This window comes from Populus nigra, chromosome 16 (genome assembly GCF_951802175.1).
Source record: "Populus nigra chromosome 16, ddPopNigr1.1, whole genome shotgun sequence".
Taxonomy (NCBI): Eukaryota; Viridiplantae; Streptophyta; class Magnoliopsida; order Malpighiales; family Salicaceae; genus Populus; species Populus nigra.
Genome location: NC_084867.1, coordinates 14,089,305 through 14,112,878, shown reverse-complemented (window position 1 = coordinate 14,112,878; position 23,574 = coordinate 14,089,305). Strand labels below are relative to the sequence as shown.

General features: G+C 31.1%; 2 protein-coding genes across 2 annotated transcripts; both read right to left on the bottom strand.

Moving 5' to 3' along the window:
• Positions 1 to 11,224: 11,224 nt before the first annotated feature.
• LOC133675861 (membrane steroid-binding protein 1) lies at positions 11,225 to 13,409 on the bottom strand. The gene is made up of 2 exons (XM_062097383.1): positions 13,036 to 13,409; positions 11,225 to 11,768 (listed from the first exon to the last, which is right to left on the bottom strand). The coding sequence occupies exons 1-2, from the start codon at positions 13,341 to 13,343 to the stop codon at positions 11,429 to 11,431; spliced, it is 648 nt and encodes a 215-aa protein (XP_061953367.1). The 5' UTR covers positions 13,344 to 13,409; the 3' UTR covers positions 11,225 to 11,428.
• A 3,231-nt stretch (positions 13,410 to 16,640) lies between these two features.
• On the bottom strand, positions 16,641 to 21,208 carry LOC133675428 (F-box/LRR-repeat protein At3g48880-like). Its single transcript, XM_062096796.1, has 3 exons — positions 20,975 to 21,208; positions 20,280 to 20,675; positions 16,641 to 17,578 (listed from the first exon to the last, which is right to left on the bottom strand). The coding sequence occupies exons 2-3, from the start codon at positions 20,651 to 20,653 to the stop codon at positions 17,023 to 17,025; spliced, it is 930 nt and encodes a 309-aa protein (XP_061952780.1). The 5' UTR covers positions 20,654 to 20,675; positions 20,975 to 21,208; the 3' UTR covers positions 16,641 to 17,022.
• Positions 21,209 to 23,574: the final 2,366 nt, after the last annotated feature.

Sequence of the window (23,574 nt, the reverse complement as noted above, 5' to 3'; positions counted from 1 at the left end):
TAAAACAAGATTAAAAAAAGGATCTATCTTAATTATTAAAAAATATATTGATTAAAATTTTTTTAGCTCAAGATTTGTGTAAGTGGATTGAATAAGACATAATTTTAACCTTTGATGGCATGAATCATAAGAGGAATTATTTCAGAAAAGGATTATTAGCAATATATACCACATCCTTTCCTCTTGATTGCCTTGTTTGTTGAAGAGTTGTGAAAAAAATGTTGTTGCCATGCCATGAACACCATGGCTTAGGTGTAATGAATTGTAAAATGATTCTTGTGATAAAAAGGTTTTTAAGTGTATCTTTTAGCTTTTATTTTTTAAAAATTTTTTTATTTAAAAAATTTTAAATTAATATTTTTAGAAAAAAATTAAAAAAAATATCATTTTATTATATTTTAAATTAAAAAGTATTATACATTAAATTACCAAATACACGCTAAGAAACCATTTGATATTATGATGCTTTTTACTTCACTACAAGAAAAACCATTTGATATTATAAAAATTTGATTTTATAAAAACTAAAATAATCTATTTTTTCTTTATGAAGATTTTTTTTTCATTTATTATTCATTCAAAAACTCATCTTACAACAATTTTAATTAAATATACATTTTTAAATCTATTTCTATTAAATCATAACTTAAAATATTTTTCTTAAACTGTTATTTTATTTAATCAGAAGCAAAAACAAGCTAAGTAGCTGCTAATAATCCTGGCTATTTAGCACTACCAAAAGTCAAATTTTATTAATTGTCAAATGGGATAAAAATTAAAGCTCCGCCCGTTCCTCCACCAGTAGACCTGCATTCTCTTGCAATGCCTCCAAGAAGTGCATCACATTAAACAGCTAATAAAGGCACTTAAATTAAGTGATTACTATACAGAATTAGCATTTATTAAATAATATATGGAAAAGTCAAAATAATATTTCGTAATTGTTCATTTTTTTCAATTAAATTAAACTTGTGATGATATCACTAAAGCCATGGGCTATGTGAATTTGGACACAAATGTATTTTATAAAAAAATAAATCATGAAAAAGAAGAAGAGAGAGCTCATATATATTTTTGGTTGATTTTTCTATGACTGTCTCATTTGATTGTTCCCGTAAACCTTCTTGATTTACTATAAGGACTCCATAATTTTCTTTTCATCATATTCTCCAATAAAAACAAAAGCCCTCTTCTCCATGGATCAAAACATTGTGCTAAATTCATGATATTTGATGCAGTAGGCACCTGGGGCAATTTGGATTCTAGGGTTGAAGATAAAATGCTGTTCCTGGAAGTTTGTGGATGAGCATATTTGATTATTTTTCCAATGCATAATGGGCCCTTGTGTAGCTAGCTCCAAAGTAAAAAATATGAACAAAAAAGAAGAAGTAAGGATGCACAAGTGAGTAATTTGTGTACATGAACCGTGGGCAGGAGGCCAGGAATAATGGCTGCAAGCATTTGAAAAACAAAACAATTCAGGAGTTGTTCATGATCCAGAGAATCTTGCTGCAAAGGAACATCATTGTTTAACTTGCTATTGATAAACAGTTCAATACAAAATCAATAATTCTGGACAAAACAGAATTATCTACTTCAACTACATCGATCATTCTAGCGGTATAAAAAACAGTCCTGCAAATGTTTTACCATAAGAAAAAAAAAAGATAGAAATATGTTTAATTGAAGAAATAAAAAATAAAAATGATAGTTTTAAAGTGAATTTATGTCTTCTAAACTAAAAAAACATAAATATATTTTCTTTGCCTTAATTGTTTCTGTTTTTTGTGTATCGAGACAACAATACAACGCTGTCCAAATTAGTACTGGCAGAAAAAAAAAAAATTTAATTCTGCAATCTTCAAAACTGGATGTATAGGGAAAATATGTATAGATTATTCAACAAAAATATTTTAAAAACACTATATATATTTCAACAAATGGAAACAGATTGGAATTTTGTTGATCCGATCAGTTGTGGAGTGGGTTTGGTCCACAAGGAACGAGCCTGCGCGAGACGCTGTGAAGTGCCTTGATGTTGTTAGTGCTGGATTCTGAAGCCTTAAAAATGGAAGAAAGGGCTTGTAGAAACATTGAAGAATGTTTGGTTTTCGACCCTTGTTCTGTTTCTCCATTGCTAGTAGATCTTCTGGTATCGCGGCAAGTGGTGCCATGAACGAGTACCAGGAACACTATCAGGGAAATAAGGAACAGCTGAAGATTTTTATTCCTCATGATGAAAATGGTGGGGATATAGAGACCAGAGAGGTTGATAGATAGGAAAATGGATTTTAGAGCAGAGGGAATATGGTAGGTTTGTTGTTTGTACTTTGTCTGTGTGGTTAATTAGGTAGCTTCGAAGTTTATTTATAAGGTTGGCCATGTCAGGCCAGGCCACCTTATGTTTATTAACGTTTGACATTCATGAATTATCAACTTAGAATTTTTATTTTTTTATTAATATGTGTGTCTGAATTAACTTGTATGTATCTCTTAATTAATTTTATAAATTTTAAAATTAATAATAATATAAATTTTCAGTAACCTAGTAATAAAAACTAATAATAATATCTAAATACCAAAATTCTTCGAAAGTTGAATGTTGAGGGCACATCTTGCTTGTCTATAATATAATTACAGGTAACAAGTAATTTTCGAATGAGGTTGAATTTGCGAAAAAATATTATAATATCTAAAATAATTCAAAATAAAACTCTCTCGAATTGACAGGTGGGCCTGCTACAGGTTTTAATAATTATGTATGGAAGAATATTTCTACATAACTTTCACATAATTATTTATAGTTTTCTGGGAAAAAGTCTACAACCTTTCCTGAACACAAAGCATTTCTCCGTAACGAGGCTGACTACGTACAGATTGCAGATGCCACAAGAATTTAACCCTCCACGCCACAGGTTTCTTATTACAGATAGCATAATCTCTTACAGTAGAATGTTTTTGTTAAGGAAAAGAACAGAATATGCATTCTGCAGTTGTCTTTCAAAAAGGCAATATATATACATGCAATGCTGCCAAATTACATTGCCTGATCCCCATGGAGACTAAAAAACAGTAGAGTAGGTGGACCGGCTTTCCTGTTTATTAAATTGATAAATCCAAGTTGACTCTATCAGCGTGCAGGCCAGGCTTCGCCAATTTAATTATTTCAGGCAAATATATATGACGTATGGATCGATGGATATAGCTAGCTAGAGATTAAATGAACGGACAGCTTTTTAATTTCGCCGTGTGAGGTGATATTAGGGTGTTGCTATTCAGCATGAAATAAGCATAAAAACTGATCAGCGCCTTAAATATTCTCAAAATTTGAGCGTAGTGACAGGTTTGTAAGGTTGGGCTCATCAAGCATGAAGCATGACTTGGAATCTTGAAGAGGCAGGAGGATGGCTGAGGGGGTTGGTGGGCACCAGCTATACATAGGATAGGGTTCTGCAGGAAAAACAATGAAATAACCAATCTCTAGACTGAAGATGATGCAGAAAGAACAGTGCATGACACATGAATTAATTTATAACGAGATTGTAGGTCACCGCATACTACCGCGAGTTTATAAAATAAATATATTTAATAGTGTTATAATTATAAATCAGTACTAAATAAATAATAAAAATTAAAGATATGATGAAGCTAATATTTCATGACGGATAAAAAAATTGTGTTGGTGATCAAAACTTAGAGACTGAACAAAATAATTTGTAGCAATCCACAGTATTTTGGTAGAAAAGATACAGTGCTTTCACTATATGATTTAGCTTTTTTGTTAATAAAAAGAAAAAAAAATTACAAAGCTAAATTCTCTACCAACTTAATATTAAAAAAAAACCAACAAAGATAATTTTGGAAGAAAAAAACCCGTGAGGAAAAACGTTGTAACAATTGACAATGTTTTGTGAGGAAAACTACAGTGCTTTTCCTAATAAAATAAAATAAAAAACTATTTAGAGAAATACTGTAGCAATCCATAATGTTTTGTGAGAAAAACTACAACGCTTTCCCCATATAATTTAGCTTTATTGTAATTATAATTCTTAACCAACTTAATATTAAAAAAAATAGACAAAGATAATTTTGGAAAAAATAAAAAAAATTATATGGGAAAACACTGCAATAATTCACAGTATTTTAAAGAAAAAACAATTATAAAACTAAATTTTTAATCAACTCAATATTAAAAAAATAAAATCGACAGAGACAATTTTAAGAAAAAAAATATTAAAAAAAACACAAAAAAAGGAAAAAATCATGTTGGAAACACTATAACAATTCATAGTGTTTTGTGATGAAAGCTACAGTGTTTCCCCACATAATTTAACCTTATTTGTAATGACTTGTAATTGTAATTTTCAACAATATTTTGTGAGGAAAGTTACAATACTTTTCCCATATGATCAAGTTTTATTACAAAGTTAAATTCTAACAAACTCAATATTAAAAAAAAAATCAACGAAGATAATTTTGGAAAAAAATATTAAAAAAAAAACACAAAAGAAACTAGAAAAAAATCATGTGAGGAAAAACTTTATCAATTCATAGTGTTTTGTGAGGAAAAATTTGTATTTACTTGTAATTACAATTCTTAACCAGTTTAATATTTAAAAAATAAAATTGACAAAGACAATTTTAGAAAAAAAACATAACAAAACATAAAAAAACTATATGAGAAAAAACACTGTAGCAATCCACAGTAATTTGCGAGGAAAGTTACAGTGGTTTCCTCACATATTGTAACTGTAATTTTTAACCAGCTCAATATTAAAAAATAAAATAAAAAAATATAATTTCAGAAAAAATCATAAAAAAACAAAAACAAAAACAAAAACAAAAAAAACCATGCGGAGAAACACTGTAGCAATAAATAATGTTTTAAAGAAAAAAATTACAAAACTAAATTCTCAATCAACTCAATATAAAAAAAATCGACAAATATAATTTTGAAAAATAAAAAAATAAAATAGAAAAATTATGTGGGAAAACATCGTAGCAATCCACAGTATTTTAAAGGAAAAAAATTACAAAACAGAATTTCAACAAAGATAATTTTTTAAAAAAAATAAATAGAAAAAAAAAGAAAAAAAAGAGGGAAAGTTGGAAAAAAATGAAAAAAAAAGGAAAAAACACTATGGATTACTGTTGTAATCAACAATGATTTAGGTATGGGGGAACATAAAAAAATATTACAAAAGAAACACAAAAGAAACTGGAAAAAAACCATGTAAAGAAAAACTGTATCAATCCATAGTGTTTTTAGGTGTGGGAAAGTTGGAAAAAAAATGAAAAAATGAAAAAAAAGAAAAAAGAAAAAAACATTGTGGATTACTGTTGTAATCCACAATGATTTAGATGTGGGGGAACAGAAAAAAATATTACAAAAAAAACACAAAAGAAACCAGAAAAAAACCATGTGAAGAAAAACTGTATCAATCCATAGTATTTTGTGAGGAAAAACTTGTATTTACTTGTAATTGCAATTCTTAACCAGCTTAATATTTAAAAAAATAAAATTGACAAAGATAATTTTAGAAAAAAACATAACAAAACAGAAAAAAAAAATCATATGAAAAAAAACACTAGCAATCCACAGTAATTTGCGAGGAAAGTTACAGTGGATATATTGTAACTATAATTTTTAACCAGCTCAATATTAAAAAATATAAAAAAAAAATTTCGGAGAAAATCATAAAAAAACAAAAACAAAAAAAAACCATGAGAAGAAACACTGTAGCAATAAACAATTTTTTTTAATACAAAACTAAATTCTCAATCAGTTCAATATAAAAAAATCGACAAATATAATTTTGAAAAATATAAAAATAAAATATAAAAACTATGTGGAAAAACACTATAGCAATCCATAGTATTTTTTTTAAAAAAATTACAAACCAGAATTTTTAACCAGCTCAATATTTAAAAAGTAAAATCAACAAAGATAATTTTTATAAAAAATATTAAATGAAAAAAAAGAAAAAAAAATTGGAAAAAAAGGAAAGTAAGTTTAGAAAAAAAAAAGGAAAGTTAGATAAAAATAAAAAAAATACATAAAAAAAACACTATAAATTATTGTTGTAATTCATAGTTATTTAAATGTAGAAAATCAGTGATTTCTCCACTCCATTTGAATATTGTTAATAATATTAGTCTACTTTGAATAAGAAAAGTCATCGTATAACAAGCCTGATTTCAGCTAAAATTCTTGTCAAATTGAGCTCCATCTATTATAATGCTTCTCCCTCTCCCCCTCTTTTTTTTTTAATCTTAGAACTGCTTCCTTATCAACCAATACCAAATCTTTTTCACAGATGATTTTAAAGACACACCCTCTATATCGATGTCGATTTGGTGTATTCAAGAGAATAAATAAAATCCTCTTGAATGGTGGTCTCAAGGTTTGAATTTAAGAAGTCGAGAGAGAGAGAGAGAGAGAGAGAGAGCAAATTTCCTTGATCTTAATTAGGGTTTGTTATGATCCATCTTGTTAACTGTGTACTACTCACTGCCTTGAGCTTTCCTTATAATTGTTCTTGAAAGGGAATTTACTAGAATTAAACAACTCCTCAATTGTGCTTGACTAGCTAGTCAAGTTGGTTTGAACAGTACAGTTCGATATGAAGATTTCAAACCCTTCTGTTCTATGCTCTGTTAGCCATCCATGTGATCAATTTCAAGATAATTTCAGTCAGACATTTAGAAAACTTTCTTTCTATGTATCAAGCACATTTGACCGTCATCCTATACCAACAATAAATAGGGTCTAGGAAGTGCAATGTTCATAGCTAGAATATATAGGTTAAGGCCTTATATAGAACATGGGCACGGCTGTGGTTACATCCACGTTTCCAAACGCTGATACAATCACAGCCATGTACGCGTTCCAAACAGGGCTGTAAAAAGAAGTAGATTTGTATGGACGCATGATTTTATAGGTTAAAGACATAAAGATAAGAAGAGAAAAAAGGTTGGAATCTTCCAACTACAAAGTCAGCTGTCAACCCCAGCCTAGTGTTTGTAGTTTTTTTTGTCTTCAGTGTCCCTACTGGCTGCACGGTCCTCTCGGTATTCAATGCTTTGATCACTGGCTTCCTCTTCATTATATAACAGACCTTATTTGCTAGGTAATTTTCTTGAAGCATTTCAAGATAACTAAAAATAATTGACCATACAGTGGCTAACTTTGACTGGATTACATGGCCATTTGAAGCTATGATGCACAGCTCACATGTCACAATTATACAGTCAAGTGGGACTATTACCGCAACACCCTCACGAGGAGAAAAAATGAGCTTACATTTTCCTTAAAAGCTTAATTAACTACTACACAAACTAAGCATGGTAATTAATACATGATGTACTTTTACAACTCAATCTAACTTCGGTTCTTGGGAAGAATGAAAGAACTACAGAGAGGGAGGCCATCTTTCATTCTTTCCAGGAACCAAGTGGATTTTCTGTCTCCAAAGCAGCATCAAGGACTTCTCATGGAAACAGATAATTACAAAAAACGACAAATCCAATCAATTGTGAAGTGGATTAGGTCCACCTGGGACAAGCTTATGAGATGCAGCATACAACTTCTGGACCTTGTCGTCTTTATTGAATTTCACAGTGTGAGCAATAGCCGGCAGGTGCTGAGGGAGTGGGCGAGAGAACTCGGTGTTAAGTTGCAGTTCTTCTTCATAGGTAGCTCGGCTGATATGCCTGCAAGTAGAAGGATGGAGTAAAGATAGCATGATTGTGCTGCAAACTAGAAGTGGGAGTAAAGGGCTATAAGCTATTCTCATGATTTGAGTCTTGATGAGATGATGAAAAAAAGAGGTTCTAGAAATGGTTTTCAAGTAGAGAAACACAGGATGTTTTGAGTAATTTTTAGTAGGTCTAATGTCTTTATAAGGGGATCAAGCAACCTGATGGGAAGGGAGATAGGGCCAAAATTAACAATCCAATCCTATTTGAAAAACACGAATAGTACCCATCTTTCTATTCCTTGGCAACCCTACCTCATATAATTGACAGCAACAGGTGCCCTTGAAAAAGGGTTAAGAGAAAAGGCCAAGTTTTTCGAGGAGCAAAACGATTAATTATCTCAGACTGCTCAGATCCCTATGATTGATGGAGTAATGAATGCAGGCTGAAAGCCCTTCCAATCTCGACCATTTCATACCTTGGTTTGGTTAAATATCATAGCAACTCAACTTTCCAGGGACTTATAACTAGGATTGAAATGAATGGCCTCAAAACTCAAGAGATGAACTCAACTGTGTAAATTTGTTGTCCATTATATTCTTCAAAACTCATGAAATCTTCATATGACAAAAGTAGATGATCTGTCCATAACTTCTTTCACAAGAGAAATTAAACATGGAATTAGTCGGCCAGGCACGAATCACAAGACAAATTAAATCTTGGCATGCCATTGCAAAAGAGGGGACAAGGCATTAAATAGAGTGTACGTGTTTGATAAGATAGCTCCATGATCACCTTCAAGCTGCCAGCGCAAAGAAAGCGAAATTTGCTACCTATGTGTTTCTGCGTTTTAAAAGTATTTTTGATAAAATTTAAAATTTTTTTATTTTTTTATTAACTTCAAATTAATATATTTTTAATGTTTTCAAATTATTTTGATGTGCTGATGTCAAAAATAATTTTTAAAAAATAAAAAAGCATCATTAACATGCATTTTAACACGAAAAACTATTTAAAAAGCAACCGTAACCACACTGCCAAACAAACCTATTACCACTGTGATCCAACAGTTGCCCTGCTTTCATTCAAGTTAATTGCAAAGCTCGTCTCGGTGGAGAAATTTGAGAGCACTGGGGATCAACATCTGCAGCGGATTGAAGTACGTCGGGTAAAACTAGTTACAGTATATAGTCATTTAAGAGTGTGTTTGGTAGTGTGGTTGTGAGTGCTTTTTAAATAATTTTTTATACTAAAATACATGTCAATGATGTTTTTTTATTTTTTAAAAATTATTTTTGACATCAGCACTTCAAAACAATCCAAAACATACAAACCATATTAAATTTTAAAAAATAAAAAAAATTCAGATTTTTTAGGAACACAGCCGCAGCTGTGTTCCCAAACGCTGTCTAACTCGTAGATTGTAAATTTGTTTTTTTTTTAAATATTTAGTATACAAGTTGTTTCAATGTGGTTTTTTTATATAAAAAATTCAAAATATAAATAAAAGGCTTATAGAAACTGAGATAAAGATATTTTATAATATAAAAAAAGATATGTATCTGATTATTTTTATTAAATTTATTTATTTAAATAAATAAAAAATAAATTTAGAAATAATGACTTAAAAGATAAATACAAATGAAACTGATTGAATAAACTCGCGCTATAAAAAATATTATGTAAAGTCAAACACATCAACGATATAATTTAAAAAGGAATATTTTTTATTTTAAAAATAAACTTTATTTGTAAAAAAAATTATAGATAAATTAGAATAATACATTGAAAAATAAAATAGAAACAAAACAACTAAAAAAACTTATATTCAAAAAATACATGTAAAAATCATTATCTAAATCACGATACCGAGATAAACTCATAGAAAAAACTTGAAGATAATCATGAAACTAATGTTAAAAAAAAATGATGGCGAATAATAAGATCGTATGAAACCGAATTCTCAACAAATTAAATGTTAAAAGATGGAACAAGGAAAAAAATAATTACATAAAAGGATAAAAAAAAATAAGGGTGAGAAAAAACATTAATTAGAGGGATAAGATGTTTTAATTGGAGGGTTTAATTGACTTAAAAAATAGGTTTAATAAAAGGAGAAAAAAATCAAAAGAATGAGGGTGAAACTGAAAAAAAAAACATAAAATTTGATGAATGATGAAATTAAAAAAAAAAAACTTCAACAAAAGTGTCAAGGACAAAATTAGAAACTTAAAAAAACAAGGATCGAAATGAAAAACCAAACATACAAGAAATTTCAATTGAATGACTAAATTGAAAAGAATAAAAACTTTTATAGATGAAAAAGGAACAAAATAAAAAATTAATACAATAAGAACTGAAATTGAAAGATAAAAAACAGATAAGACAATGATATACATTACCTATTAAGAAAGAGAAAAGAAAAGAAAAATCAAACTACCATCGGCAACAATATGACCACATTCAGCTATCATGCGTCACTCCAAACGGAAAAAGACATAACAATAAATTTAGGAAGATAGTGAAAGGTTAGTTATGTCCACTGGGTGAAATCACACGCGTTGCCCGAATGACGAGGACACCAGCTCTACCAGCTTTAAGCATTAAGAAATTTGAAAAAAATATAAAAATATCAAAATACCCCCAACCCTAATAGCTACACAAAATACCCATATGAAAGGAAAGTATAAAAATATTCCTATATGTTAAGCTTATATTTAGTCTCTCTCAAGTTTAAAGATATAATTCCACTATAAATTAAAATTCAATAACCCCAAAATATTCTTACCCGGCAGCACAATTATCTTTTTTACTCTAGAGAGCAGGGGCAAGTATGTATTTTTACTGCTAAAAAGTTTATACAATGCCAAAAAAACCCTTTTGGTCATCAATTCTATATTTTATTGATTTTAAAAGTAAAAAAATAAAAAAATATCAACACCTCTACTTAAAAGACTCCATTTTTTTTGTACCAAAGAGTATAAAGATAATTTTAATCAAGATATATTTTACGTCATTTAGTTTTTCAGGTAATGCTTAGAAAATTTTCTATTGCTGGAATTTCTTTTTGACATTTAACACAGTATATAATCAACTTACAGCTGGTTGGTGGCCAAAAACATGGTTCACGGGTTTAGCTGAATTTGCACAGAAATGCAACTTCGAGAGGTCTAAAGTGCTACAAATGAGCCTCTGCCAACCACGGGAAGCGTTCACTTTGAACAGCCAGACTTCCAAAAAACTGTTTTCATTTCCGAAATTGAGGTTCATGTTAAGAAAAACGTACTGGGATTGTGTGGCTGTTCATTAGTAATTCCATATCATGCATACGAGAAGCAGCGGGCATTTCTACTTGCTTCTCTCCTCTTTCCAAGGCTTAGCTTCAAAGCTAAGCATAGCTTGGGATTTATGAAATACACTCTGCTCGCATAAAGAGATTTTCATTTTCTTGTTCCTGTATCTTAAATAATAATACATGATCATCACAGTGATTGCTGACCAACTGATACAATCATAACAACACAAGTTAAAATAGACACTTTATATAACCAATTTATTAGTTAACATTGAAAATTAAAGCAAGTTTATAATAGGAGCATTTTGACTGAGAAATGTAAGATGCTAAGACATAATGCAAGTGGCAAGATCCACCAAAAACATGCGTTCAAACAGTAACTCTTTCTTCATTGGGGATGTTTCGCCGACTTCAAATGAGCACTTGAAGGCAACACTATTCCTCCTTGGATTCAGCAACAGCGGGGGTTTCGACATGTGCAGGAGCTGCTGGACCATCTTCAGCTGGCTTAGAAGCATCACTTTCTGTAGCCTCTGCAGCAGGTTCACTGGTGGAGGTTCCATCAGTTACTGGAACTGTTTTCTTGATTGTCCCAACCTTTTCATATTTGCTCATGAACTTGTATTCCCAGTCCTGCAAGGCTTCCAATTCAAATGGACCAAGACCAGAGACATCACCGGTTAAATCTTTATCTTCAAAAGACATCTTTGCTAGAGCCCTGCTAGCATCCTTGCCAGCAAACAATGCATAAGGTCCGCCAGGTCCATAAAACATCCTGTGACAAATATGTGCAGCAAGCTTAGAAGTTTCTGCACGAAATTTGAGTAGAGAATGTACATTGAAAGAAAAGTTAAACCATAAGAGTATCCTGATACACAGAATTCATGGTCTCATACTAGATTAATATCCAACCCTCATCTGAAAAGATTATAATTCACAGTCATTGTTAACATCCACTGCATATCATTACAAGTCACTGAAAAAAAAAAGTGGCAAACAGATCCTTTGGGTCTTATACCTCCAAGGTGTCAGGTCATCTGATTATAAAATGCATGATGTAATTGTACTTATAGTTTGCATTTAAGGGATAAGAAGATTTGCTGAAATCATGTCCAAACAGGGTCCTAGTCATTGTTTGTTCATCACATATAACAACAATTAAGGTACACCAACGCTGAAGATGAGCACATTGGTATGCTTAAGATTCACAAATGTCTCATAGCAAGCACAGGGATGGACCAAAACTCACCACTAACAAAGAAGCAATATGGAATATAGAGCGAGGTCACAGATACACAACATAAACCTTCTTCCACAATGTTCATGATGCTCAATATCATTCATTTAGTAGCAGCACATGAGCTGTCAAGTCTATAATTTTGATCATATACATAGTTTTTTTATGGTTTATAGCAATCCAAGGTACAAAAGATTGTGAAAAGAACTGCCGGAAAGCAAAATTTTAGTCTTTTACTTATTGTTCAGCGTCTGAATGAAGACTCATCCATTAGTTAAATTCAAACCACACCATAAAATTGCTGACAAACAAGTGAAACACAAACAAAAAGTAAAGAAAACCACAAACTATCGAATTACCCAGATAATGCATTCAAAATCAAGTCTTTATCACAAAGGGAGAGAAAAAGGAAGATTTACACGTCAACTTAACACTCGTAATCCATTAAAAAGGATTTGAAAAATTGCAACTTTTCACTGACAAATTCACAAAAAAGTAGCACCTTTTTAGAGATTCACCGCAAGAACAAGAAAAAAAATAGCATCAACCACAGGAACGAAAAAAAAGTTGCATCAACCATCAAAACAAAGAGCACCAAAAAAGTCAAACAAGGAAAAGAAGGGTGATTTCTTGGAATCAACTAAAACCTTAAACCAAAATTCCAAAAATTTACAAGCTAATAACACCCTTTGACCCAAAAAAACACAACAATCCCATCACCTCAAAAAAGAAAACAAACCCACAAATTCTCACAGCCCAGAAGCAAAAAACAACCAAAAATACCAAAAAAAGATTGAACCTTTACCTGCTTTGAGAAACATCATAGATCTGACCCTTAATAGCCATAAGCAAAGGCTTTTTAGAGTCAGTACCATCATACTGTTTTAGTTCTTCTTCGGTGACTTCACCGAGTTGAACAGGTGGAGGTAAAGGTTGCATCTGCTCTTCATATTGTCTTGGAACATGTTGATGATTATCAGACCCACCAAAAAAACCTGATATCACATAATAAGCGGCTAACCCTAAAGCTACAACTGTAAAGAAAGTTGCTGGTGATAGTCCTGTGTATGCTGTTATGGCTTCTTTCAGTGTTTCCCATAGTTCCAAAGCCATGGTTTTATCTGTGTTTAGAGAGAGAGAGACTTCACAGCCTTAATCAATATAAGGAATTAAGGATTGCCATCACATCACTTTAGGTAGATAAAAAAAAAAAACAATTCTTTTATTTTATGGGAAAAAAATTTTCTTTTCATATGTTTTTTTAAAAATATTTATTTTTATATTTTTTATGGGAAAAATAAAAAAAATATTTTTTTGGTTCTATTAGAGGACTAAAGATTCCACGCGTCCAGGAAAGGGATTGGATGGGGACTTATTTTTTTTTCCCTTTAATTTGATGTCTTATACTTAAAAAATTACCTAATTGGCCTAGTTAGGTACATCATATCGAATTATTTGGTTTAATTCTCATCAATAGATTTTGCCTACTTTCCCTAGTCTCAAATTTTTGTTTTAATTTGTTATTTTAAGAGTTTGTTTATTTTTATATTTTAAAATTATTTTAAATAAAAAATTATTTTTTTATTCAAGTGTTTTTTTTAGTATTTACAATATTTTAATGTTTTAATATCAATTTAAAAAATATTTTAATATATTTTTAAACAAAAAATATATTATTAAAATTATTTCTTATAAAGTTGAGCACTCGTGTGAAACCAAGGTTAGTTTTCATAATTAAAGTATAAATTGTAATTAAAAAAATATGATCAATTACAAATAAATTTCTTATAATTTAGTCGTTTTAATTTCTTAAAAAACAGAGATAGAGTGAGAAAAATAATAATTAAACTACTGGAAAGGTTTTGTAATCAACCAAAACAATTATCCTTTTGTTGTTGTGTAGTTTAGAAATTGTTAAGCTTTTGATGTTTTTTTAACATATAAGAGAAAGCATAATGTTTTCACATATTTAAATAAAATTATATAGTAAACACTTTTTATTTAATGAGATAAATGGTTAATTATAAATATTAAAAGGTAGAAGAATTAGACTTGACACCTAGATAATAATAATAATAATAATATAATCATATGGTTATTGTAGTCACTTTGTACATGTGAGTTTAAATGCTTATTTTTATATATTTATATTAAATTGAGAGAATTTAATTATTAAAAAGTATTAACTAGAAAGTTAGAAATCTCCAATTGAACTCATGAGAATTTTTTTTTTTTTTAATGAATTTTGAGTTTCTTACACTTGACACTTTTTTCCATTTTTTAAAAATAAATTCTTAAAATATAGGAGAAATAAGCGTTTTTTCCCCAAAAACTAGCACAATAATAATAAAAAAGTTTTAACTAGTACAACTGAAATAATAATTCTCAAATTAACATAATTTGACTAGCTGTGCAAGTGACACTTGTGCATCTCACACAAGCTAAAAATTATTTCCTTTTTTTTTTTGTTAGCTTATATTTTTTTTTGTTGCTTAATTTTTCTATTTAATAAAATTTAGTTATATTATTATGAACATCTCATCTGTTGTTTTGTGTAAAACAATAACTAGAGATAATATTTATTTTTTTAATGAAAGTGCTAAAAAATAATTAATTTTTGCCTAAATTAAATAAAAATAAATTTAATTATTGAAATAATCATAATAATAAAACTAAATTAACTAAACATAAAAACGCAATGCTGGTAGATAAAAAAATATTTACTTACTAGCAACAAAAAAAAAAACAAAAAAATAGGTCACACATGTCCACTTATATGAGTGATTATAGGAGTCATATTGAGAAATTGATTTTTTTGCTAGTTCGGAATTTTTTTTTTAATATATCAATTTGAGAAAAAAAAAACTTAAAAAATAGAGACCAGACAACTCCATCGTTGTGTTTTTTTTTGCACACAGGTTAGTGAAATCACGAGGGTTAAAAAAAATCTTTGACATGAAAGAATATATTTTTTAAAATGTTTTTTATTAAAAAAATATATTAAAATAAAATTTTTTAATTTATTTTTAATATAGCATATTAAAATAATAATAAAAAATTAAAAAATTATTTAAATAAAAAAATTAAATTTTATCAAAAAAATATATTTAACCTCAATTCCAAACATCAATGCACCCCTGGAATCTACACATTTTCGGTGGCTTTAACACTAATTTTTTATGTATAAATTATGGAAAATCAAATAAATGATCTTGAAATTGTTTCTTACATGGAAGTTTTAAAATTTTAAAAAGAATTACATTTGACTTGCTTTGACTCGCTAATCCCTTTTCTAACAAGAAATTAAATCAGCATTTCCTAAAAATAATTCTTTTTAATTCTAATTTTAATCGGCAACGTAGATAACACTACTCATCTTATCATAGATAACACTAGCTATCTTATCATCTAAGTTAATGCTTTGATGATCATGATTAATCCATAGTGTATGATTTAGTTATTTATTTATTTTTTGTAGAAAATATACCAAATTATAATTTTTAACAATTTTTTCAATGTTTTTAGCATCATTATTTTCAAATCTAAATGTATCTTGAAAAATAATTTCAAATATATCATTAAATACAATCTAGGTAATGGATGCCAAATAACTCCAGTATTTAGGATTGCAGTGAATAATTTTTTTAATTAAATATATATATATATATATTTTTTTTTTATTTTAATTTTTTTATATTAACACATTAAAATTATTAAAAATACTTAAAAAATATCAATTTAACACCTACTTGAAAAGAGTAAACTAAAACACACTTTTGTGAAAGTCACCAAAACAAAGATCAGAAAATAACACATCACAGCTTTGAACTTTTTATCCTTCGATCACCTGTCAAGCAAACTTCTTGTAAGACCGGTAGTTGCCAAATGCCAACCAAGTTTGTCCAAATGGTGGTTATGTCCTCTTTTCTTTTCTTTTCTGTTCTTTTTGTTTTTGTTTTTTTATTTGTGTCAATGGGAATCCCTATAAAAAAAGAAACTGAATAATGCAAATTGCTCATCAATCCATGACTAAGAAAAAAAGAGAGAAACAAAAAATATGGACACCATTATACAATTACAGTGAGGACTTTAAAGGGTTTGGAATTTGACTGTTGAACTGGAAAATGACAAAAACTTGGATATTCAAAGATCACGCAGAGAAAATTGTAGGAGGAAATCATGACCAGTTCAAGCCGCAAGTTATAGCCCTTGCATCTGAATAAAGTAATGAACAAAAATCTATGATCAAACCACAAAAATCACTTGATTTTATATTCAAAGCTGACAAGATTATATTAACAGATGAGCCTAAATTCAGTGTTTGTAAAGGTTCATGATTTCACAAATCTAAGGTTAAAAGTAGACAGGGAAATTCTTAGAGATCAGGCAACACATCAAAACACTCCTATCTTGATAAGGGAAAGAATTAAATAATTTCGTGAGGTAGCTAAAAGGTACAAAATATATTATATATTCAAAAAAGGAAACAAAAACCATAAATAAAAAAAGAGGGTGCCCTAGGAACAACTAAAAAAAAATGCAATTTATCATGTATATATATACATTTATCAGCAGTAACAGCAAATCTTCAGCCCCTCCACAACCACCCAGAGTTTGGCATTTTATCACCACAACTAACATAAAATAGACAGAAAGCCCTTAAATGCTTCCTTCAACATTGTCTTCTGTTCCTGGCATGCAGTGAAAGAATAACCAAGAAAAAGGAGACGTGGACATATAGTGGTGGAACTTGTAGCCCACTATAATTTGGTCTGGTCTTAAAATGCTCAAATCAAAGAGCAAGAGAGCTGACCTCATCTTCCTTCCACAGCCCTTCGTCGTACTTGTACCACCGCATGAGCCCTTCGTCATTTCTTGTTTTTTGGCACATGATGCAAGTGTCACTCATGCAGGCTAAGAAGTCGTGTAAATGAGAAGCCTTCTCCAGGATAGTTTTATCAAGCTGCCTAACAATTCTTCTTGGCGCGGGAGGTGGTGGGACTTCTATCAGGAGGCAATGCGATATGTTGAGCACTTCTAGGCAACACAAATTATCCAAGACGAAGATCAATGTGTCCTTATATAGCATTGAGCATCGGAGGCTCAAAACTTTTAATGTTGGAAGATAGGTAACAAGGGAGGAAGCAAAGTAAATGTCAAACGGGCCCATGATCTTGAGTTCACTGAATTTCCTGCAATTAGCAGCAATTGCCTGAACAAGACGAGGGGGATTCACTATGCTAGGCATTGTCAGGGATTCAAGATCCTTCCACAGCTCAATAGCTTTGATCATTACAGTCTCTACTCGATTCCATGCTGGCAAAACAAGTCTTTTAAGGCGTGGGCACCTGGACAGAGGAAAAAGTCAATTATATCAATGTTATTGTCCCTGGCACAGTGTTGCCTATTCTCCAAAAAGAAGGGGAAAAGGCAAAAAGAGAAGAAATACTAAAGACATCCCTGTAACATCCAGGAGCACATTTATATTCTTACAGCGAGCGGGGGGGAGGGGTGATAAAACTTCATCTAAGCTGCATGCCATCATGTGACTTAAAATTATGTTAGCAATATCTGTGGTTCCTAAACAATTATGATATGATAATTGTTCCTAGGCAATATACAGAGGTCCTATAATTTAAAAAAAAAAGATGTTCGCAACAGAAAAAAGTAGTTTGTGCTCATTAAAATGCAAATGAAAGGTGATGATTCCATGAAAAATTATTTTATGATGAATGTTCCATAATGCCACATTGATCATGTACAATCACAAATAAGTGATTCCCTTTACAGCATAAATTGCTACTAAGAACTACATACACCACATTTAGGATATAAACTTTAATCCAGCTGGACAATACTATTCCATAAACTTTTTTAAGCACTCCACAAACTTCTTTCAGCATCTCACTCCTTCAAACCATAGTGTTATTTTTACAAGCTGTTTCCAATGGACCGCCAGCAATAAATGCCCCAGCTGAAACATCATTAAACAGTTTTTCATACTTTATTGACATCTTTTAACTTGTTACTCATATCTTAGGTTTATGTTAAAGTCTATACAGAATCAGAGGACCCCCCTTGCATAAGAAACCAACAATAGTGGATAGCTTGGTTAACCTCTGTATTCTTAGTCTACTAGTTAAGAATCTCAATAGCTAACAGCAATGGGATCTGTGCTAGTAACAGCTATGCCAATTATCAGACACTCCAGGGAGAATAAATTACTAAATAGTTTGAATCTAATCAACCATAACCTTACACAGCCTTTTCGCAAAAGAAGCATCATATTATATTTTGACCTACCATTCTACCTCAAAAAAGCCATATCATATCATTAGAAACCATTTACTTCATATTTTCACCATGTTCAATTCTATTAAAATGCCCTAAAACAACATAAGGGATGCTATTTGTAAGACTACAACATTCCTTCATCCTCATTCATGAGTTTCTCCCTGTTTTTGCCACTATTTGATGCATATATGAATCCTGAAACAAATCGCCATCATTTGCTTTGCTAACAATCAGATGTAAAATCTGCTAATCCACTTTCAGCATCATACTCACCACTTTACCATCCCAAGAAAGTCACATGTCCAACCACTAGAAACCTGAAAATAATCGATTATAAAAGAGCACCCAGGAAGTACATCTATAGAATCCCTATTCAGTCGTAAATTCTAGTTTCAACAATACATTTGACCTTTATTTATATCTTCAGACTGCCTTGTTACCTCTACTTCAAAGGGGCCAGTATTCCCCTTATTCCAGGCAGCTATATTTTTCACTTGACTCCCCCCCTTTTTTTTTTGTTAAAGTGATTGATAATATAGCAAAAAACTAACCATTCTCTGCATTATGACCAAACAAATAACTATTTACAGCTGTGCAGTTTCCATACTTTAACATTGTTGTCAAAGAAATCATCCTCAGCCATATCTAAAGTATCGACCTTGTTCAATTCATCTATAATCCACTACTACCTCCAAAGACATTGTCACAAGAAACTTTCAATCTCTATCCAATAGCTGCACCCAGATATAGAATTACTGAATACCAAGCATTCTAAAAAGTATAACTTAGTCTCTCTCAGTCTGGAGTGTGATGCTGCATTGAACATGGCACATCTCAACTCAAGTCCAAATCTGTGATAACTTGCATTTTAACAACTCCACTTCTGGCCTCTATTTTGAAAGTTAACAGCTTATTAACACCAGCCAAGTATCAACTTCAATAATTCAAGGCGGGCTGCTTTAACTTGATATGTTGACAATACCTCTAAAACCACTTCTGTATTTAGCCATAACCAACCAACTATACATTTTACAAGGTTAAGGAGCCCTTTCATACCAAACATGTCTTCTAACACCAAGGAGCAACTATCCCTTTTCTCAGATCCGGATGGGCATATCCAACTCATCCAATCATACCAGTTGTGACATCATTACTAGCTTAAAACTTTTGAGTTCTGACTACCTAATTCTCCTCCGTTGACAGGTTTCACCTGACCCGATTGCCACATGCCTCCACTCCTCAGCTCAGAGAATTTGCAATAGCCTCTCTTATCATTCCAATGAAATCAGGCACACCGACTTCTTATTAACATCCTTAGATCACTTGCAGTAGCCTCTCTACCCCAAACCAACCTGTAATAAATATATTAACAAGACCTTCATGGGGCCCTCGATTACTTTTTGCAACAAGTTTGAGCCACTGAACGAACCAACCATCAGATGCACATTTTGCCTCTCACATCTCCCCCATTTTTAATTCAATTAGCACATGTCCTTCAATATCTAATCCACCACCTTTTAACAAATCTCATCTCCAAACTCTACTCCCAAATTTGATTAGATTGGTCACAGCAACTCCCATCAATCATCATCAATTACCCCGATCCTAGAATCACCTAGAGTACAACCTCTAGCATTCAAAATTCATCATCTTATACTCTTAGATTGCATATCAATTATAAAACCATCACCATGAGACATTATCAGAAACTTAAACAAAAATTTAAAAGTTAAAAATCCACCAAAAAAAAGTTACCTTTGAGCAGTATAAGTCAAGTGGTCCTCGCTCACATACAAATTGAAGTGAAAGAACAACGATGTTATATTTCCCCGGCTGAGATTCAATGAAATCTTCAAGAATTGAGTCAATGTCTTATCAGAATGACCATGCACATACACATAAGGCTCTAATGGGATTTTGATGAAATTAGATTTCAACATGGACAAATCAAGAGTTCTCCACAGAAAAGGATCACAAGCAGCCAAGCGCCACGTGCTACAAACATGAGCAATGCCTGAAGTTAATTCAAACACAGTCAATGACTGAAATATCTTCACCAAGATATCAATGTCCATGTCCTCCCATCTCCTCCTCACAGTTCCACACTCTTCTATTTCACGAAATTCCATTGCTTCACAACAAAGGAAAAACCTACAGAAACCAAAGAAACAAAAAGGGAATCGTGAAAAACCATAAGAATTCAAGAATCAATACCGAAAATCGAATCTTTTCAACTCCAAAAACACAAAGAACCCACAATTCAAGTACAAAAGATCAACTAGAAAAGATTTGGATAGCCCCCCACGTGCATCTACAATGATCTTGTCCAGATCACAACACTCCAAATATTATATCAAGATTAATAATCTATGATCCTCTACGATCCAAAATGGATCTGGGTTGTGCAGAAACATAAAAGGGAGTAAGCAGAAGAAGGTAACAGCAAATACCTGGGAAATTGAGACTTCTAACGTTAGATTCTTGCCAGACTCCAGGGGATAATAATAAATAATGTCTGAAATGGTTCGGCTTTCCTGAAACAACAGGAAAGAATCAGATGGGAGAGGCTGTGATTTTACCCTAAAAGCCTGACGTTCGTTTCATAACGTTTGCCTCTCTGCAAAATAATCGAACTTTACATGGAACATACAGGTTTGCTTGTAGAGTGGTGACAGACCAATCCTGTTCCAGTCAATTCATGGGGTTAGGGGAGCATTCGGTATCGGTATCCCTACTTACAGTATCGTTTTATTTTGGTCCCTGTAATATTTGGTACCATTATTGACATTTGAGATAAAGGAAAGGATCAATTGGATTACAAAAATAACATAAAATAACTTGAGAAATTATGATTCAACTCTTTACTTATATAAGTTTTAAATTAAATTAAGAAAAAATATTGTTGTTTATCCATTCATGATTATTACGGAATTTTCTAGATTAAATTAATTTTTTTTATTTTATTACATAATAAAAAAATAAAAGAATACTATTATTAACCCAAAACTAAATAATAAAATTCAATAAAATCATTCCATTAAAAAAAGAGATTAAAAGAAAATACAGAAAAATAAAAAAAAACCCACAGAACCCCTTAAAGGGCCAATAAAAAAATAGTTCAAGACACACGGGCATAATACTTTTTTTTTGTTCGTCCCTTCTATTTTTAGAAAAAATATGCAAACCTAAAAGGAAATATTGTCGCCATTAAAATGATTAAAGACATGTATTTAATGAATAGTTAAACTTACCTTGTTCTTTTAATTGTGTTTATAATTACTAGGGGAGTAAAAAACTGAAAAATTAAAAAAAATAACCGAAAAAACTGAATGATTAAAAAAATCGATTAAAATTTTGAAAAAACTGACCAGTTCGGTTCAGTTTTATAAGTATAAACAGAAAAAGCCGAGCCGAACCGAACTCAAACAAAAAAAACCCGAAAAAAACCGAGCTAAACCGGTTTGAACCGGTTTAGTTTTTTTAAAGTTGTTTTTTAATTTGGTTATTTATTTTTATAAAAACCGAAGCGAACTGAAAATGATCACCCCTAATAATTATCATCCAAGATTTGATATTTTAAAAAATACATTAAATGACCATATGATATAAAACCAAAATGATACACAAATATAACGAAACACAACCAACTTCTGATAGATGGATGGTTGGTTTCCTTGAAACTAAAACCTCCATGACTAACAACTTCTCAAAATCTCCGTAAATTTTTGTTTCTCAAAGAAATGTCTAACCAAAACGCTTGTAAATTGTGATTGTGATGTAAACGGTCAAAAGAATAATGTCAAAAGCTTTACTTATTATCTTAAATTTTTGTTTAAAATGGTTTTTTTACATGATATTTGATGATCAAAGCTCAAATCTCTGTTAAAACCTGAAAAACTTTCACTCAATTTCTGCTATGGTACTGTCAGCTTTTTCTCATGTCCCAAGAAGGCGCGCGCGATGTTCTCCAAACGTCCAAGGCAAACTGAGCTTTCAATCGTGCAAAAGCCAACGTTTTCAGGCTGTTCCATCAATTGAGAAGTGGACTTGCAGAGATGTCAATGCTCATGGCATGGCACATGCTGTGCACAGTCCCACATAACATGGCGATGAAATAGTTCTTAACTCCTGGACTTAGCATGGATTCAGCTTTGAAATCTCAAATTTTTGGCAGAGTTTTTTGTAGAATGGGGCCAATTTCTGAGTGATCAAGTTTTTGTAGAATAGAGCTTCTCCATAAAATGCTTATACAACCTGTCCGATAACAGGGGATATTTTAGGTTTCCATCACTATCTTTGAAACCAGCAAATTTCAGATTTTTCAACTTGACCCACCGATTGTGTAGGAGATCTTCATAAGTGTCAGAAATCCTTTTGCTATGCATGCTGTTTATGGTGCCTCATAGAATGAAAAAGAAATCCTTCTTCACCATTGAACTTTGCCAGGAGGATTCGGCATTGATTATTTACAGAGGGGATTATTTACAGACAAGCTGTATCTCAAGATCTCGCTCACCACATCGGAGTTCTCATTGCTTTGAATTGCAGACTTATTTTTGCACTAATATGTCTTATTCTCCTACTGAATACCTAAAGATTGAGAGAAAAATTTGTTGCTAGTGTATGGTGTCGTGGTAATTATCCTCTCGGATTAGAATTATTGGAAATGATACGAGTGGAAAGGACAAGAAATTCTTGTCATTTCTCAATAAAAAAAAATAAGAGTCATCACCTAATATTTTGATAATTAGAAACCCAATATTTAAGCACATTTGTCTCTATATTTAGTAAGATTATTCTATACTTTATCATGACTACCTTTGCAATTATAACTTCTTTAGTGTTAAGTAATGTCAAAGTACGATCTTTCATTTTAATCTCATACTCCTTCTCCAACAATTATCCTAAGCTCAATATATTATTTTTTACTGTTAATATATAATATACATCATTAATAAATTGATGACTTTCATCTCTCAATTTAATCAAAATTGTACATTTTTCTTTGATGGCAACCTTTGAATGATCCACAAAGATGACATTACTTCTA

Coding starts and splice junctions, on each gene's coding strand:
- LOC133675861 (XM_062097383.1), bottom strand. CDS start 13,343: ATGGCTTTGGAACTATGGGAAACACTGAAAGAAGCCATAACAGCATAC. Junction 11,769..13,035: donor TATGATGTTTCTCAAAGCAG/GTAAAGGTTCAA, acceptor TATTTGTCACAG/GATGTTTTATGGACCTGGCG.
- LOC133675428 (XM_062096796.1), bottom strand. CDS start 20,653: ATGGAATTTCGTGAAATAGAAGAGTGTGGAACTGTGAGGAGGAGATGG. Junction 17,579..20,279: donor TTGACTTATACTGCTCAAAG/GTAACTTTTTTT, acceptor TCCTCTGTCCAG/GTGCCCACGCCTTAAAAGAC.